At 45.9% G+C, this 19,302-nt stretch overlaps 1 protein-coding gene and 1 long non-coding RNA gene across 4 annotated transcripts in view; both read left to right on the top strand.

Moving 5' to 3' along the window:
* Nucleotides 1–516: 516 nt before the first annotated feature.
* The window catches only part of LOC143768231 (uncharacterized), a 57,559-nt gene continuing 38,773 nt past the window's right edge, over nt 517–19,302 (top strand). The window contains exon 1 of the mRNA XM_077256924.1: nt 517–569. Coding sequence (XP_077113039.1) covers nt 543–569 — 27 coding nt within the window. The 5' untranslated portion in view covers nt 517–542. The remainder of the gene's footprint in view (nt 570–19,302) is intronic.
* LOC143766555 (uncharacterized) lies at nt 5,689–11,376 on the top strand. 3 transcript variants are annotated; one of them, XR_013213591.1, is made up of 4 exons: nt 5,689–5,824; nt 8,633–8,735; nt 8,828–8,938; nt 9,114–11,376. It is a non-coding gene; the product is annotated as an uncharacterized LOC143766555 (long non-coding RNA). The 3 variants fall into 3 exon arrangements; XR_013213592.1 differs by lacking the exon at nt 5,689–5,824 and having other exon boundaries at nt 8,442–8,735; nt 9,114–9,849; nt 10,044–11,376; XR_013213590.1 differs by lacking the exon at nt 5,689–5,824 and having other exon boundaries at nt 8,442–8,735.

Raw genomic sequence — 19,302 nt, forward strand, 5'->3', positions numbered from 1 at the left:
GCGGGTGGAGGTCGGTGCTGGAGGCTCCATTATTCTCTATGTGGAGTGCGGCTCTGCGGTTGGAGGTCGGTGCTGGAGGCCCCATTATTCTCTATGTGGAGTGCGGCTCTGCAGGTGGAGGTTGGTGCTGGAGGCTCCATTATTCTCTATGTGGAGTGCGGCTCTGCGGGTGGAGGTCGGTGCTGGAGGCTCCATTATTCTCTATGTGGAGTGCAGCTCTGCGGGTGGAGGTAGGTGCTGGAGGCTCCATTATTCTCTACGTGGAGTGCGGCTCTGCAGGTGGAGGTTGGTGCTGGAGGCCCCATTATTCTCTATGTGGAGTGCGGCTCTGCAGGTGGAGGTCGGTGCTGGAGGCTCCATTATTCTCTATGTGGAGTGCGGCTCTGAGGGTGGAGGTCGGTGCTGGAGGCTCCATTATTCTCTATGTGGAGTGCGGCTCTGCGGGTGGAGGTTGGTGCTGGAGGCTCCATTCTCTATAGGAGAGCGGCTCTGCGGGTGGAGGTCGGGGGTGGAGGTCGGTGCTGGAGGCTCCATTATTCTCTATGTGGAGTGCGGCTCTGTGGGTTGAGGTAGGTGCTGTCAGGGAGAGGCTAGGTGAGCGAGAGCTAATAACCTGGGCTCCTGCAACTTCCCTAAAACTAGGGAAATCCTGACTGACCCTCTACCTGAAGTTTACACTCATGGTGTGCATGTTCAGGCCTCGAACCTTACCCTAACTCCTGAGCTCAGCCCTAGGCTGAAACCTCGGCCTACCACCCAGTGAAGAGGTAATACGCCAATACCCACAGTTAGCACAGACAAGGATAAAGGAAAATATACACCACGCCGCAGACACTCAGGATTACACTATAAATGTGCAGGGCAAAATAAACACAAATATAGGAATGAGTAAATAAGACGAAGGAATATACACCACCAGCAACGAATCTCCAACCACCAGCTCTCCACTCCAGACCGAGATAACAACGCAAGACAGAAGCTATAATCGGCGACGCCCAATGATCAGGAGAACTATTTAAAGGCCATGGAAATGGCCCAACTTCCAATCTGAGGATCAGGTAAATTAACCCCGGAACAGCTAGAGAAAATCTAGTAGACGCCAATGAGTAAGTAGTGGTCAAAAGTGGAATTACCGCTGTCTGTCGCACGACCTGGTCTGAACAGCGTCCGACATGACAGTACCCCGCCTTCTACGAGGGACCCCAGGGCCCTCACGGCTTATAGGACCCAGCTTGTCCGGATGACGGCGGTAAAACAACCTGACCAGCCGGTCAGCATGAACGTCCGAGGCTGGTACCCAGGACCTCTCCTCAGGCCCATAACCACGCCAGTGTACCAAGTACTGTAAAGTGTGACGCACTACACGAGAGTCAACCACCTTGGAGACTTCAAACTCCAAATTACCATCCACCAAGACTGGAGGTGGCATAGGCGCCACGTCCACAGAACTCACCACCTTCTTTAGAAGAGACCTGTGGAACACATTGTGTATCTTATACACCGTAGGAAGCTCCAATCGGTACGCAACTGGGTTAAAGACGGCGGTGACCCTAAATGGACCAATAAACCGTGGACCCAATTTAAGGGATGGTATTTTGAGTCTTATGTTTTTTTGTGGATAACCACACCCAGTCATCCACACTCATGTCCGGACCTGGCACACGCCTACTGTCAGCCACACGTTTGTACCTAGCACCCACACTCAACAGGCGCTGTTTAACTCTCCTCCAGACTGATGACAATTGTGTTCCTAACTGGTCCTCCTCCGGAACGCCGGAAGAGCCCCTCTGACTCAAGGTACAAAATTGAGGATGTAGCCCGTACACACACAAAAACGGAGACTCCCCAGACGACTCCTGGCGGTGATTATTGATGGCAAACTCAGCCAATGGAAGAAAGGTAGACCACTCCTCCTGGTTATCAGAGATAAAGCAGCATAAGTACTGTTCCAAATTTTGGTTCATACTCTCAGTCTGACCATTTGACTGAGGATGAAACGCCGAAGAATGAGACAACTTGATCCCCAGCCGTGAGCAAAACGCTCTCCAAAATTTTGCCACAAACTGAGACCCCCTATCAGACACGATGTCAGACGGAACCCCATGAAGTCTGACCACCTCCTGCACAAATACCTGAGCCAGAGTCTTAGCGTTAGGCAACGCAGGCAAAGACACAAAGTGCGACATTTTAGAAAAACGATCAACAATCACCAAGATGACCGTGTTTCCAGCTGATGAGGGCAAATCAGTGATGAAATCCATGGAGATTTCCGTCCATGGCTTACTAGGTACCTCAAGAGGAAGTAGTGTGCCAACAGGACCGGAGCGGGGCATCTTAGCCCTAGCGCAAGTGGTACAAGCTGACACGTATGAGACCACGTCCTGTCGGATCTTGGGCCACCAAAACCGACGTGACATCAACTCCAAGGTACCTCTAACCCCTGGGTGACCAGCCAGGACGGCATCATGATGCTCCGCCAAAACCTTTAGGCGGAGATGAAGCGGAACAAAAGATTTGTTGACGGGAAGCTCAGATGGTACCTCCTCCTGAGCCTCGGCAATCTCAGCCTCAACCTCGGTAGTGAGAGCCGAAACCACAACACCCTTTTGGAGGATGGGTACTGGATCCTCCCGAGGTTCTCCCCCCGGAAAACACCTGGACAGAGCATCCGCCTTAGTGTTTTTAGACCCCGGTCTGTAAGTGACCACAAAATTGAACCGCGTGAAAAACAATGCCCAGCGAGCCTGCCTGGGGGACAGACGCTTGGCTGACACCAAATACAGCAGATTCTTATGATCGGTAATAAGTTACCTGATGGACCGACCCCTCCAAGAAGTGTCGCCATTCCTTAAAGGCCAAGTAAATTGCCAACAACTCCCTGTTGCCGATATCGTAGTTACGTTCGGCGGACGACAGTTTCTTGGAGAAATAGGCGCACGGACGTAAACCACTCAAAGATGAGCCTTGAGATAGTACCGCCCCCACACCAACCTCAGACGCATCGACTTCCACAACAAATGGTTTAGATACGTCTGGCTGCACAAGAATGGGGGCTGAAACAAAACTGTTCTTAAGAAATTCAAATGCGCGCACAGCAGCCTCATGCCAAACAGAGAAATTGGTACACTATTTAGTCATGTCAGTTAGCGGTTTAGCAATGATGGAAAAATCCTTGATAGATTTCCTATAGTAGTTAGAAAACCCAAGGAACCGCTGAAGTGCTTTCAGGTTATCAGGACGTTTCCAATGCAGCACCGCCTGTACCTTAGCGGCGTCCATTTTAAAACCAGAAGCAGACACAATTATAACCCAAGAAAGGCAACTCTTGAACAGAAAATACACATTTCTCAAGTTTAGCATACAGCTTATTCTCTCTGAGAAGCTGTAAAACCTGCCTGACATGATCTAAATGAGCCTCACGGTCGCAAGAATATATGAGAATGTCATCTAGGTACACGATAACGAATTTCCCCAAAACATGCGAGAACACATCATTGATGAAATGTTGGAACACTGCAGGTGCGTTAGTCAACCCTAACGGCATCACCAAATTTTCAAAATGACCCTCAGGGGTATTAAAAGCCGTCTTCCACTCATCACCTTGACGGACTCTTATGAGGTTGTACGCCCCTCTGAGGTCAAGCTTGGTGAACCACTTAGCACCTGCCACCTGGTTGAACAAATCTGGTATCAGAGGCATAGGGTATGGATCACGAACCGTAATCTGGTTCAACTCCCTGAAATCCAAACACGGGCGTAATCCGCCATCTTTCTTCTTCACAAAGAAGAACCCTGCTGCCACCGGCGAGGATGACGGCCTGAGGTGCCCTTTGCTCAAGCTTTCCGCAATGTGATCTTTTAACGCTTGTCTCTCCGGACCGGAGATGTTAAACATCCTTGCTTTAGGTAATTTGGCCCCTGGTTTAAACCTGATAGAACAGTCATAAGGACGATGTGGCGGCAACTCTGAACAACCCTTCTCAGAGAACACATCCACAAAATCCTGAAGTGACTCCGGAACGCTTGAAGTCACCGCAGCCACACATGTGGCCAGGCAATTCTCCTGGCAGAACTCGCTCCACCGAATTATGTCCTGAGTTTTCCAGTCAATTACCGGGTTGTGCATAGACAACCAAGGAAAACCCAAAACCACCTGAGCAGGAAGATTCCTGAGCACCTTACATGTAACCCGCTCAGAATGTAGAACTCCAATGTGGAGTTTCACCTCAGCCACAAATTCAGTAATCTCCCCCAGAGAGAGGAGCAGCATTGATGGTGACCACGCGGATAGGATGAGGCAGTTTTTCAATCCTAAAACCTGCTGTGCGCGCAAACCCCTCATCAATGAGATTTGTGGCTGAACCACTATCCACAAAAACAGTAATTGGCAGCTCACTGCCAGCAACAAAAACCTTAGCAGGGAGCATGCACTGAGAAACCACCATGGAGGATATACATAAGCTCAGACTGGTCTCCTCCACACCCTCTGAGCTCAGAAGTTTTCCGACGTTGCGTTTTTCTTAGACAGCAGAGGACAGATGTTAATAAAATGACCAGTTTTACCACAGTAAAAACAGGCTCCCTGCTTCCTGAGCTCAGGGGCTCGATGCTTGACATGTGACACCCCTGCGATTTGCATAGGCTCCGTGGGCTCACCTGCAGCAACCTCACATGAACCTAAACCCTCTCCCATAGGCGGTGTCTCATGCTCCCCCTGACGCAAACGGCAATCAATGCGGACAACCAGACTCATAGCGGAATCTAGAGAAGTAGGAGTCTCGTGCATCAGAAGGGCTTTTCGATCGCCCAGCGTCGAAATTCAGAACAGTAATCCTCTGCAACTCGCTCCCCCTGGCGAATAGAGCATATCTTAGATTCTGCTAGAGCCATTCTGTCAGGTTCATCGTAGATTTTCCCAAGAGAAGAAAAAAAACCTCTCCACAGAGACAAATGCCGCAGGATCAGATGGCAAAGAAAACGCCCATGCTTGGGGATCCCCACTTAACAATGACAACACCAGGCCCACACGCTGAGCCTCATTACCCGAAGATATCGGGCGCATACGGAAATATAGTTTGCAAGCTTCACGAAAAGAAACAAATTTACTGCGTTCCCCAGCAAATTTTTCAGGCAATGGAAATTTAGGCTCAGTAACTCTTCCTGTCACTCCAGCTTGCACATTGGACACTGCTAGTCCCTGTTGCTGCACTGCCCCCCTCAACTCAGTGACCTGTAGGGACAGCGCCTCCAACTGGCGGGTTATGGAAGTCATGGGATCCATGACAACAAAAAAAAAGAACCCCCTTTTTTTTTTTTTCTTTGTTGTTGTTGGGCCGATTATAATGTCAGGGAGAGACTAGGTGAGCGAGAGCTAATAACCCGGGCTCCTGCAATTTCCCTAAAACTAGGGAAATCCGGGCTGACACTCTACCTGAAGTTTACACTGATGGTGTGCATGTTCAGGCCTCGAACCTCACCCTAACTCCTGAGCTCAGCCCAAGGCTGAAACCTCCACCCACCACCCAGTGAAGAGGTAATACTTAAATACCCACAGTTAGCACAGACAAGGATAAAGGAAAATATACACCACGCCGCAGACACTCAGGATTACAATATAAATGTGCAGGGCAAAATAAACACAAATATAGGAAGGAGTAAATAAGATGAAGGAATATTCACCACCAGCAACGAATCTCCAACCACCAGCTCTCCACTCCAGACCGAGATAACAACGCAAGACAGAAGCTATAATCGGCGACGCCCAATGATCAGGAGAACTATTTAAAGGCCATGGAAATGGCCCAACTTCCAATCTGAGGATCAGGTAAATTAACCCCGGAACAGCTAGAGAAAATCTAGCAGACGCCAATGAGTAAGTAGTGGTCAAAAGTGGAATTACCGCTGTCTGTCGGACGACCTGGTCTGAACAGCATCCTACATGACAGGTGCTGGAGGCCCCATTATTCTCTATGTGGAGTGCGGCTCTGCGGGTGGAGGTCTTTGCTGGAGGCTCCATTATTCTCTATGTGGAGTGCGGCTCTGCGGGTGGAGGTAGGTGCTGGAGGCCCCATTATTCTCTATGTGGAGTGCGGCTCTGCGGGTGGAGGTCGGTGCTGGAGGCTCCATTATTCTCTATGTGGAGTGCGGCTCTGCGGGTGAACAGCTGACGTCTTTTCCATCTGGCCCAGACCGACGCTACAACTTCTACAGCCAGGACTCATCTGCAGAGATTACACCAGACACATTTCACTTCTCACATTTCCAGAAAAGCAGAGCGCCAGGGAACGGGACCGAGGTGAGTATGTGGTTTTTTTGTGTGCTATTTTTTCCTCGTGTATGGGTTGTTTGGGTGGGCATGGAGAGGCTATAGGGGTGTGACATGGTGCTGCACACATGTGGTAGTGACATGGTGCTGCACACATGGGGGCGACATGCAGTGTATATAGGGAGGCCGTGTGGAGCTCATGCCGCATTTGGGGAAGTGTTGTGAATTCTGCTCTTGGGCTCCCTCCGGTGGTTGTTAATGGTAGTGCAGTTGTCTTGGGGTTGTAATCCAGAGCAGGTGTTTCTGCTGATTGCAGCTCTACTAGGTATTTAGGTTTGCAGGATCCATTTCTCCTGGCCAGTTGTCCATTGTTCTTGGAGGGATTGCATCTCTCTCTGGTTCCTCATGCTCTGCTGCCAATTCAGCTAAGATAAGTGTTTTTGTTTTTTTTTCTCTGTGCACACATGCAGTGTGCTTTGCAATTCAGTGCAATTCATTGTGTTTATGTCCAGCTTAGACTTTGTTTGGATTTTTCCGTCATGCTGGATTCTCAGGAGTTGCAGATATACTTGCTATGTCTTTAGTTAGATGTAGAATATTTGTATTTTCTGCTGTGGATATTTTTAGGATTTTAATACTGACCGCTTAGAATTCTGTTCTATCCTTTCTATTTAGCTAGAAGTGCTTATTTTGCTAAATTCTGTTTTTCTGCCTGCGTGTGTCTTTCCTCTTATACACAGTCAATATTTGTGGGGGGCTGCCTATCCTTTCTGCTCTGAGGCAAGATAGTACTCCCATTTCTACCTATAGGGGTATTTAGTCCTCCGGCTGTGTCGAGGTGTCTAGGACTGGTTAGGCACACCCCACGGCTACTTCTAGTTGCGGTGTCAGCTTAGGGTTTGCGGTCAGTACAGATACCACTTACTCCTGAGAGTCTCTCATGCGGCTCCACGGTCACCGGATCATAACAGGGAAGGCTGTGTGGGGCTCATACGATATATAATGGGATGTCAGCATTCTTAATTCTGCTCAATATTAAGTTATACAATGAATATTAATAAAACTATCAATAATATAATTATAATATATCAGTATTCATATTGAGCAGAATTAATTTCGGCCTATTGGTTCGGCCCTTCACAATGGTCAGTCTCTCATGTGCCCCCCCTCCCGGGAAATTAATTGCCCACCCCTGCTCTAGATGGTAAAACAAACCTTTAGAATATAGTAATGCCCTATTCTCACGTAGAAAGTAATAATGTTCCCTGTGTGCCCCTCTGACAATCACAATAACCAGAGTGCCCCTATAACAATAAGTGCCCACTTAACATTTAATAATGTCCCGAGTCTCCCCCCTGTTCAGCTCCCCTCTCCACAGTATGATGCTCTCTTAGGCTGGCTTCACATTTGCGTCTGTGCGCGCAGCATTTCATCCGCATAGATCCGCATGTCATGCGTACATATATTTAACATGGTGTACACAAGGACATGGGTTTACATGCTTTTGAGTACGCATGCGTAGTTTCACGGTGTGCAGCAGGGCGCGGTGAACGCAACATGTTGCCTTTTTGGAGGCGACAAATATTGCGCAATCATCCGCATATGGACGATTGCAGATTATTGCGTAAAAAAAAACCCATTACAGTCTATGGGAACGCATTGGTACGGAAGGACATGCGTACGTATGCGTTCGAAACGCAATGCGTACTTCACACTAATCATGTCCAGGAAACTGTTCCCACCTGCAAAATCACTGATGTATAAAAGGGGGTGTGGAGACAGGTAGTCCATTACTCTTAAGACTCTGGACGGAAGCACAAGACTCTGGACAGAAGCACAAGACTAGTTATCTCCTGATCTATATCCCCCAATTGAGGAAGCGACAGTCAGGCTCGCAAAACACGCGTCGGGGTCAGTGGTCGCCCCCTGGACTGGACTGAATCAGAGATACTATTATGGGTTATTAACTCTATATTTATTCTATGTTTTTTTACATTTCTCTGTACAGCGCTGTATTGTGAGACATGTGATCTCTTTTCAGTCTAGATTAGCCTTATGACCTGACTTGAATTACGATGTTACCTTTGTCCCGCTATATGTGGGGTATGTGCTTACGATTTTCCTTACAGTAAAATTTAATGGCTATATATACTGTTCATTTGGACATCATCTTCAGTGCTGCATCATATGTGTCCAGGTTGGCGGCCACTTAATATTGTCACCTTTAGGATCAAATTCTTATCCATATGAATGTAATATTGAAATTGTACTTATTTATTTATATATTTTTTTTATCATGTTTTTGGTACTAATAAATAATATTGTTTTTAATATATGAAGACTCATATTCTCCTATTTTTTCAATAGTTGTCTCCTGGTGCTGCTGTCTCTGGTGCTGGCATCTGTCCTGGTGCTGCCACCTGTCCCTGTCCTGTGCTGACTGCTGTGCTGTTGGACTACTGCCTGTAATGTAAGTATTGGTGTCCTTTTTTTGGGGGGGGGGGGCTAACATTGTGTTTGGCTCTTAACAAGTTTAAATTTAGTTTTATTTTTTTTCTGTAGTGCTCCACTTGACTGCTGCCTGCTCTTCAATCATGTTTTCAAGTGAAGAGGTGACTGCTTCCCAGGGTGGACATGACACCGATTATGTAATCACATTTGCTATACTGATTGGTATGTATTGACTGGCAATACTATACCTGTGTTAAATCGTGTAATTTCTTTAAAGGTACCTCGGGCTCATGTGTCTCATGAGCAAATACGTGGTGTAAGTATTCTTTTCATCAGAGTTGTAATTGATTTTTGTTTCAGTTTTCCTTAAAATTTTTTTGTTTTATTGGATCTATAGGTTCCACAACGGGAAGAAGCCAAACTGGACATTGAAAACGAGCAACTAATTCACCTTGTGGTACATCCGTGCTCGTCAGCACTCCGACATTGCTGTGATTCGACGACTCTGGGAAGAATTGGCCAGATCGCTGCTGCATGATCGGGACCGTGCCACGCCAGTATCAGAAATGATTTTGTTAAGTATTTGAATGTGGTGTGATGCGTCAGTGAAACTGTAAATGTAGGTGCATTGTTTTACAATTAATTTTTTCCTTTTTTTTCCCCACCACAGTGAAGAGAATAAGAGTGCGTTGGCGCTCGAGGAAGGATCTCTTCAACAAGGACATGAGACAGGAGAACCAGGTTAAAAGTGGTGCTGCTCAAAGGATACTCAGCAAATACAAATACCATCGGAACCTTGCTTTTCTGATGCCTGCGCTTGCTACCCGAATGTGAGTATCTTTTGTTTTGTCTTACTATTTAACCTTTTTTTGGTGTTTTACTAATGTGTTTTTTTTATTTTATTTTATTTTTTTTTTCACCACACATCCTGGATTGTTCTCTGTTGGAGCGGACCCTCATCGACCAGCCAATGAACAAGCACAATCCCAATCATCCACCAGCGATGTAGCAACCTGTCAGGCCTAACAGGCTGAGGAAGAGGCAGCCGCCGATCCATCCGGTTTTCCCCTCTCCCAGCCCTCTGCCGCTGCTTTTGTTGGGTCTTCTCATCAGCAGCAGAGGGCCTGGTAGAGGTAACTCATGCCCGAGTTTATGCACTTAAGCTCGGTCTTCCAGGATGGGATTAAGGTGCTTGGTGACAGACTGAAGAGTGGATTTACCCATGTGAACACACTTATACAGGATGTCAGCAAACGCCTTGATCGCCTGGAAGCCGACCTTGAGAGACCGGCGTGACATTTTTTATTTATTTTTTTCTTCAATATAGCGGGAAGTGTCAAAACTTTACGCCTCAATTCCATATCAACGTCATGCAGGCCTGCCAGGCTGCTTACAGCCAAGCATTGCTGCAGCCGCAGCAGTCACAAAGTTACAATCAACAGACCGGAAAATATTACCAGCAGCCGAACATCTACTTTCAAACTCCCAGAGTGATGAACTATCCTCCACCGCCTCTAGTTCACAGAGCCACCACGCTGCCAACTTCATCATCCCTGCGGCCAGCAGCATCTACGACGCTCCCAAGTTCAGCACCCACCATGCTACCAAGTTCAGTTATTAGAGGACTGGGGGGTCTGCAATACCAAGATAGGTTATTACACTTGGGGTTATTTAGTTTGGAAAAATGAAGTCTAAAGGGTGATCTTATTTTAATGTATAAATATATGAGGGGACAGTACAAAGACCTTTCTGATGACCTTTTTACTTGTAGACCTGAGACAGGGACAAGGGGGCAGCCTCTACGTCTGGAGGAAAGAAGGTTTAAGCATAATTACGGATGCGGGTTCTTTACTGTAAGAGCAGTGAGACTATGGAACTCTTTGCCATATGATGATGTAATGAGTGATTCGTTACTTAAATTTAAGAGGGGACTGGATACCTTTCTTGAAAAGTATAATGTTACAGGGTATATACACTAGATTCCTTGATAGGGCGTTGATCCAGGGAACTAGTCTGATTGCCGTATGTGGAGTCGGGAAGACATTTTTGTACCCAATGTGGAGCTTACTCTTTGCCACATGGGTTTTTTCCCCTTCCTCTGGATCAACATGTTAGGGCATGTTAGGTTAGGCTATGGTTTGAACTAGATGGGCTTAAAATCTTCCTTCAACCTCAATAACTATGTTTCTATGTTACCCCTGCAGTCAGCAGCATCCACCACGCTGCCCAGTCCAGCACCACACCGAAAGACTGCTACAGAGGCCACCTCTCCCACTTGGCCAAGAAAGCAAAGGTCCAAAACTAATAACATTTCCACCAGGACGAAGACCTGGAGTCAAAAAAACCCTGCTAAAATTGGACCCACCACCTGCACCCTCACCTACCAATGTGTCTTTGTTCTCAAATGTCACTACCTTCCCTTGTGTCTGTCCCTTCCAGTTTGTCTATCCATTCCTATGATTCCACTGTGTTGTCTACTCCCAATGTGTCCAGTTCCATCCATGATTCAATCCTTTAATTTGTTGCCCCTTCCCCTGTAACGCCTTCATCAACTACCACCCAATCCTCAGCTCCACACCCCCAAGGTCCACCACATCTCACCCTCAGATAGACCCCGATCCTAAACAGTTATTTTTTGGTTAAATAAATGTTTACTTTCGTTGCACAATATCTGGGTTTTCTTTGTCTCTTTGAGCGCCGCCACCGCAAACGTGTATTGTATTATTGAGGGAACTTTTAACGGGTGTTTTACTACAGGTATTTTATTATTTAATTCAGCAAACCATGCAGGTACATTTAGAATTTACAGGTACATTTAAATAATACAAACGGTTCCAGCACGGGAGTTGAGTATAGGGTTTATTATTATAATCGGGGCCAAACATATTAATCAAGAAGGGGTTGTCCTATTGGACGCTGCCTCTGGCCCGGCCTAATAGACTGTCATACATTTCAGGCCCAGACACCATTATTAGGCATGTAAGTATCATAGTAACTAGGCCGCCCCATACTATCGAGTACTTTGGGTCAGAGGGCATTCAGCCAAACTCCGTCACATCTTCTTAGATGCCATGTTTGATTTTGGCAGCAGCAAGTGGTTAAACTACCAGGGCTTCGTTGTAGCCGCCCCTGTGCAATCCCTGCAGTGTAAATCTATGTTCTGGGGCCCAATGGAGTAAAACAAATGTTTAGCGTGTCAAAAAAAATAATTTTTAGTATCTGTTTTTTTTTTTTCCCTGTAATATAGGAAAGCCTAAGGCCAGAAATAAATCCCATAAAACACTGTACATGGAGACTTTGGGATCAGATAATTTCTGTCCGCTGTGTTTGTGCAAACAAAAAAGCTTTTTGTCATGATCCGTGCCAGGGTTTAATCCTGTCTGCCCTTTTTCCGGGGGGATCATGTCAAGTTAACTTTGCTCTGCCTCATTCTGGGTTGAGGTTTGCTATTTAGCTCCCATGTATCCTGCTGGCGGTGTCAGCTATAGGTCTGCCTTCGGCGTGTGAACCTGACTCTGGTAGCTCTTGGTTTGTCCTGCTGTGATCCCTGACTTGCCCCGTGTCTGCTGACTCCCTCTGTCTGCTCTTTTTCCAGCGTTTCGGTTTTGATACTCTGGTTTCTGACTTGGCTTGTATTCAGACTCTCTTCTGCCTCCTGTCTTATCCGCTTCTGACCGTTGCTGAAACTCCTGGCTTGTTCCTGACCACGTGTATTGCTGATCTCTTTAGTACTTCTGCCTATTGTTGTTTTTTGACTCGGCTTGTTGGACCACTCTCTCGGCACTTGGTGATGCCTATGCTGCTGCTCTGCAGTGCTTCTCTGTGTACGCAGTCTCACTTCCCTCTCAAGCTCTCTCTGGTGGAGGTTGCGTTATACTGCACTGCAGCAGCATGACACTTTTTATAAAAGCCTCAAAGTTCTGTGTGTGACTCAGACATGAGATCTAATGTGCTAGAAGATTACAGTGCGGGGAATCGGGAATCATTCATATAGACGGCTGGTGGTGATGGGGTCAGTGACGGACTCTGGACAAATATGTTTCTAGAGCCGTAGTAGAAGATGATGTCATTCTCATCAAGAAGTAGTTATTTCTCATGTCACGTAATGAATATCTCCTGCAGTATTGCTAATGCCGATTCCAGTTTAGGTAAATGAGATGAGAATTAGCGTTATGGAAGAGGAGTCTATAAGCAACGTATTCAGCTACCGACTCCTAGGAAGAAACTGCTTGTTGTCTGCGGCCTAAAATACACTGCTCAAAAAAATAAAGGGAACACTTAAACAACAGACTACAGGTAAATCAAACTTCTGTGAAATCAAACTGTCCACTTGGGAAGCAACACTGTTTGACAACCAATTTCACATGCTGTTGTGCAAATAGAATAGACAACAGCTGGACATTATTTGCAATTATCAAGACACACTCAATAAAGGAGTAGTTCTGCAGGTGGGGACCACAGACCACATCTCTGTACCAATGCTATCTGGCTGATGTTTTGGTCACTTTTGAATGTTGGTTGTGCTTACACACTCATGGTAGCAAGAGATAAACTCTACAACCCACATAAGTGGCTCAGGTAGTGCAGCTCATCCAGGATTGCACATCAATGTGAGCTGTGGCAAGAAGTTTTGCTGTGTCTCAGCGTAGTGTCCAGAGGCTGGAGGCTCTAGCAGAAGACAGGCCAGTAGACCAGGAGATGTGGAAGGGGCTCAGACTTTGTGCAAGGAGGAACAGGAGGAGCCCTGCAAAATGACCTCCAGCAGGCCACAAATGTGCATGTGTCTGCACAAACGGCTATAAACCGACTCCATGAAGATGGTCTGAGTGACCGATGTCCAAAGATGGGGGTTGTGCTCACAGAAAAAAATTCACTGTGTAAAAACTGTAATTAAAAAAAAATTACCTTTTAATTACGTCTTAACGCAGTAAGGTGATATTAAGGACCACTACCACGATTTAAAAGATACCAGGAGGTGCCTGTACCCACTAAACTGAACTGTTCTACCTACCAGCGGAGGTTGGCATCCTACAGTTGCACAATGGCATCCCCGCTCCCCATCGACTGTCCCTCCTACCCCTATCCAGCCCTGTGGGATGGGGAAAGAAATAGGAGGAGAGATAATGAAATGAATTTGTTTGGACAGTATACCACAATTATAGTGGGGGGGATTGATCTTACTTTTTTATTATTACTGCCAAAATTTTAATGTGGGGTAGTAAACCACGTGAGTGAAAATATATTTAGATTTTCACGTACCCAAGATAAAGGGAGTTGTAAAAGATAATATAGACTTGATGAGGGGTCAAAATGAATTGAAGGGGCCTTACCCTTATCTATCTCCTGCCTATCAGCGGAGGTTGGCACCCTATATGATATTTACGATTTTGTTGGTGCCCCCGCTCCAGACGGCTGTCCCTCCTAACCCTAAGACCATAAGGAAATTTCCATATGAGGGGCAGTGAAGGGGTGAAGTCTAACAATGATGGCAATGATATGTTAGACTCCAAAATTAACATACAAGTGAGCTCAAACTAATAAATGATCAATATAGTTCCGCTTCCTCATATAGGGCAAATAGTTATACTGTCTGAGTAGGAACTAAACAGATAGCCAATGTCATATATAAATATCATAGCCTGCATAAATATTGCATGATCCCAGGGCATTCACCCCTTAACCCCAAGGGTGGTTTGCATGTTAATGACCGGGCCAATTTTTACAATTCTGACCACTGTTCATTTATGAGGTTATTACTCTGGAACGCTTCAACGGATCCCGGTGATTCTGACAGTGTTTTCTCATGACATATTGTACTTCTTGTTAGTGGTAAAATTTCCTCAACATTACTTGCATTTATCTGTGGAAAATTTTTTTCCAACTTTGAATTTTCATGCCCTTAAATCACAGAGATATGTCACACAAAATAAGTAACATTTCCCACATGTCTACTTTACATCAGCACAATTTTGGAACCAAAATTTTTTTTTGTTTTGTTAGGGAGTTATAAGGGTTGACCAGCAATTTCTCATTTTTACAACACCATTTTTTTTTTTAGGGACCACATTACATTTGAAGTCACTTTGAGGGATCGATATAATAGAAAATACCCAAGTGTGACATGCAGCGCCCCAGAGTCCTGGTCGTTGCCGTAATGTCGCTCTTCCATCAGGGGGAGTGATATTACGTCTGATGGTACTAAAGGAGTTCACCTGACCAGGTATCACAGTCACACACTACACTTCACACTCCAACCACCAGGGGGAGCAAAGGGTTCTATCTATTAGGCCACTCCTCACACTCGGGTAAAACTGGGGGTTGGATAGGAAGTTAGAGAGAAGCTGCCTGGGTGAGACCCAGAGAAGACCTGTCAGGCAGACAGGGAGAGAAGGAGGAACATCTGAGCTGCAGACAGAGGTCCCTGTCGGGTGGGATCCTGACAGAGACATAGCAAGAGATAGAACGTTACGGAGCTGCGCCTGCACCTCATTGCGGCAGCATCCTAACAAAGGACAAGAAGCGAAGTATATTGTGGAGAAGTGAGAAACGAGATCACAGCACAAGGAGTTAATACCAGGAGGAGTCCTGCCTTAAGATCGGCAACATCCTTCTGAGGCGCGTAGCCGGTGGCCGGAACACCGAGGGAGTAATTGGCTCTACGCATTACTTCAAACAATGGCAGGACAGTTAACTCCAAGTTGGCTGCCCATCCTTTAACCTAATGAAGACAACGGAGGCAAATTGTGGGAGAGGGGCGTCACTAGGGTCCCTATAAAATAGCTCCAGGCCTACCCCATCATACGGGTCGTCCTATCCATACCATCTGGGGGACGGGGAGAGAAACAGAAATATACACGACAGTTGTGAGGACTATCCCGTGGTGCTCAGCAGGGAGGTACTACAACACACAGGCGCTAGTAGGAAGGCTACTGATTTCCACCTGCAAAGGGAAATCTGGATGTGCCTTCGGACCGGCCAGACTCAGCCAGCCCTGTGAACGGTACTCTGGACTGTGGACGCTGAAGTCTTCAGTAAAAGGTAAAGAGACTGCAACCTTTGTGTCCTCGTCGTGCCTTACAACACCCACCATTACCACCTTACTCATCAAGGGAAGCCCTGGGGACATACTTCACTTGTGGGAAGGTATAACATCTAGCTGCCATTCCATCACCCCAGCGGACCCCTAGCAGCGTCGGTCACCCTGACCGAATACCACAGGTGGCGTCACAAACACTTGACAAACTATACCTTTAATTGGGCTCTCCTTAGCAGGGCCACGGACCGGGTCGGGCCACTGTGACATCCCCAGAACCGAGACAGAGGGACCCGGTACCGAGTACCCCACTGCCCTACACCTGGGGGCGATCCATGACACCATTCTAAAAAACTGCACTCCTCAAGATGCTCAAAACCACATTCAAGAAGTTTATTAACCCTTCAGGTGTTTCACAGGATTATTTGGAATGTTTTAAAAAAAAATGAACATTTCACTTTTTCACACAAAATTTACTTCAGACCCAATTTGTTTTATTTTACCAAGGGTAACAGCAGAAATTGGACCCCAAAAGTTGTACAATTTGTCCTGAGTACGCTGATACCCCATGTGTGGCGGTAAACTACTGTTGGGCGCATGGCAGAGCTCGGAAGGGAAGGAGCGCCGTTTGGAATGCAGACTTTGATGGCATGGTCTGCAGGCGTCACGTTGCGTTTGCAGAGCCCCTCATGTACCTAAACAGTAGAAACCCCCCACAAGTGACCCCATATTGGAAACTAGACCCCCAAAGGAACTTATCTAGATGTGTTGTGAGAACTTTGAACCCCCAAGTTTTTCACTACAGTTTATAATGCAGAGCCATGAAAATAAAAAATCTTTTTTCCCACAAAAATGAATTTTAGCCCCCAAATTTTTATTTTCCTAAGGGTAACTAGAGAAATTGGACCCCAATAGTTGTTGTCCAAGTTGTCCAGAATATGCTGCTACCCCATATATTGGGATAAACCCCTGTTTGGGGCCTACAAGAGAGCTCGGAAGGGAAGGAGCATTGTTTTACTTTTTCAACGCAGAATTGGCTGGAATTGAAATCGGATGCCATGTTGCTTTTGGAGAGCCCCTGATGTGTCTAAACAGAGGAAACCTCCCAATTCTAACTCCAACCCTAACCCGAACACACCCCTAACCCTAATCCCAACCCTAACCACACCCCTAACCCCAATACACCCTTAACCCCAATACACCCTTAACCCCAACACACCCCAAACCCTAATCCCAACTCTAACCACACCCCTAACTCCCAACAAACCCCTAACCCTAATCTCAACCATAATCCTAAGCACACCTAACCCTGACACACCCCTAACCCTAATCCCAACCGTAAATGTAATCCCAACCCTAACTTTAGCCCCAACCCTTACTTTAGCCCTAACCCTAATGGGAAAATTAATACATTTTTTTTATTTTATTATTTTTCCCTAACTAAGGTGATGATAAAGGGGGGTTTGATTTACTATTTATAGCGGGTTTTTATATTTGGCAGCTGTTACACACTAAAAGACGCTTTTTATTGCAAAAAATAGTTTTTGCGTCACCTTTTGGAAGCTATAATTTTTCCATATTTTGGTCAACAGTCACGTGAGGTCTTGTTTTTTGCTGAACAAGTTGATGTTTTTATTGGTACCAATTTTCAGGCACGTGACTTTTTTGATCGCTTTTTATTCCGATTTTTGTGAGGCAGCATGAACAAAAACCAGCAATTCATGAATTTCTTTTTTGGAGGGGTGCCTACCGTTCTGCGTTTGGTAAAATTGATAAAGCAGTTTTATTCTTCGGGTCAGTAGGATTACAGCGATATCTCATTTATATATTTTTTTTGTTTTGGCGCTTTTATACAATAACAACAATTTTATATAAAAAATAATTTTTGCATCACTTTATTCTGAGGGCTATAACTTTTTATTTGTTTCGCTAATGATGCTGTATGGTGGCTCGATTTTTGGCAGGACAAGATGACGTTTTCAGCGGTACTATGTTTATTTATATCTGTCTTTTTGACCGCGTGTTTTTCCACTTTTTTTTGATCGCTTTTTATTCCGATTTTTGTGAGGCAGCATGAACAAAAACCAGCAATTCATGAATTTCTTTTTTGGAGGGGTGCCTACCGTTCTGCGTTTGGTAAAATTGATAAAGCAGTTTTATTCTTCGGGTCAGTAGGATTACAGCGATATCTCATTTATATATTTTTTTTGTTTTGGCGCTTTTATACAATAACAACAATTTTATATAAAAAATAATTTTTGCATCACTTTATTCTGAGGGCTATAACTTTTTATTTGTTTCGCTAATGATGCTGTATGGTGGCTCGATTTTTGGCAGGACAAGATGACGTTTTCAGCGGTACTATGTTTATTTATATCTGTCTTTTTGACCGCGTGTTTTTCCACTTTTTGTTCGGCGGTTTTTTTTTTAAACTTTTTTTACTTTGCCCCACGCGGGGACATCACTACATATTATCAGATCGCTGATCTGACACTTTGCTCACAAGCCAACCTCCCTGCAGGACCCGGAAGGACCCCCTCGGCCATCTTGGATCCGCAGTGAGGATTACGAAGGAGACCCTTGGAACAGCGCGATCACATCGCATTGTTCCGAGGGTCTCAGGGAAGCACGCAGGGAGCCCCATCCCTGCGCGATGCTTCCCTATGCCACCGGAACGCTGTGATCATGTTTGATCGCAGTGTTTCGGGGGTTAAAGTGCCAGGAGCGGTCACAGTGCCGGATGTCAGCTGTGATAATCGGCTGACACTCGGCTGTGATCAACCGTGCTCCCCCTGTGAGCGCGGCTGATCGGGTATGACATACTATCCCGTCCATGGGAATTAAAGGGACTCTGTCACCTGAATTTGGAGGGAACAATCTTCAGCCATAGGGGCGGGGTTTTTGGGTGTTTGATTCACCCTTTCCTTACCCGCTGGCTGCATACTGGCTGCAATATTGGATTGAAGTTTATTCTCTGTCCTCTGTAGTACATGCCTGCACAAGGCAATCTTGCCTTACGCAGGCGTGTACTATGGAGGACGGTCCCTTTAAGTCCCAGGTCACATGGACGGGACAGTACGTCCGATGGCAGAAAGGGGTTAGGCAATAAGCCCAAAAATATTCAAAACCAGATAAGGATCAGCTGCATGTTAAAGAACAGGTACATGTCATCAAATCAAGAAGTTATGAAAAAAAACAAACAAACCTCAGAGCTCTGAAACACACTCATTTCCCCTTTCAAGGTTCATCAGGAGTGAATAAAGTATACATAGTATAAAGAGACTACTTAGCTGCTGAAGAAATTGCTATGACCGGCACAATAGCAGGGTTTGGAGTTCAGACACATAAGGAATCGATACCCCTTCATAGTGTGCTGCATGATACGGTGCATGTTGATCCATGTTGCTATTGTGCCGGTCTTAGCAATCTCTTCAATCACTATAATTGTGGTATACTGTCCAAACAAACTCTCATTTCAATATCTCTCCTATTCCTTTCCCCATCCCACAGGGCTGGATAGGGGTAGGAGGGACAGTCGCCAGTGATCGGGGGT

This window comes from Ranitomeya variabilis, chromosome 4, assembly GCF_051348905.1.
Source record: "Ranitomeya variabilis isolate aRanVar5 chromosome 4, aRanVar5.hap1, whole genome shotgun sequence".
Classification (NCBI taxonomy): Eukaryota; Metazoa; Chordata; class Amphibia; order Anura; family Dendrobatidae; genus Ranitomeya; species Ranitomeya variabilis.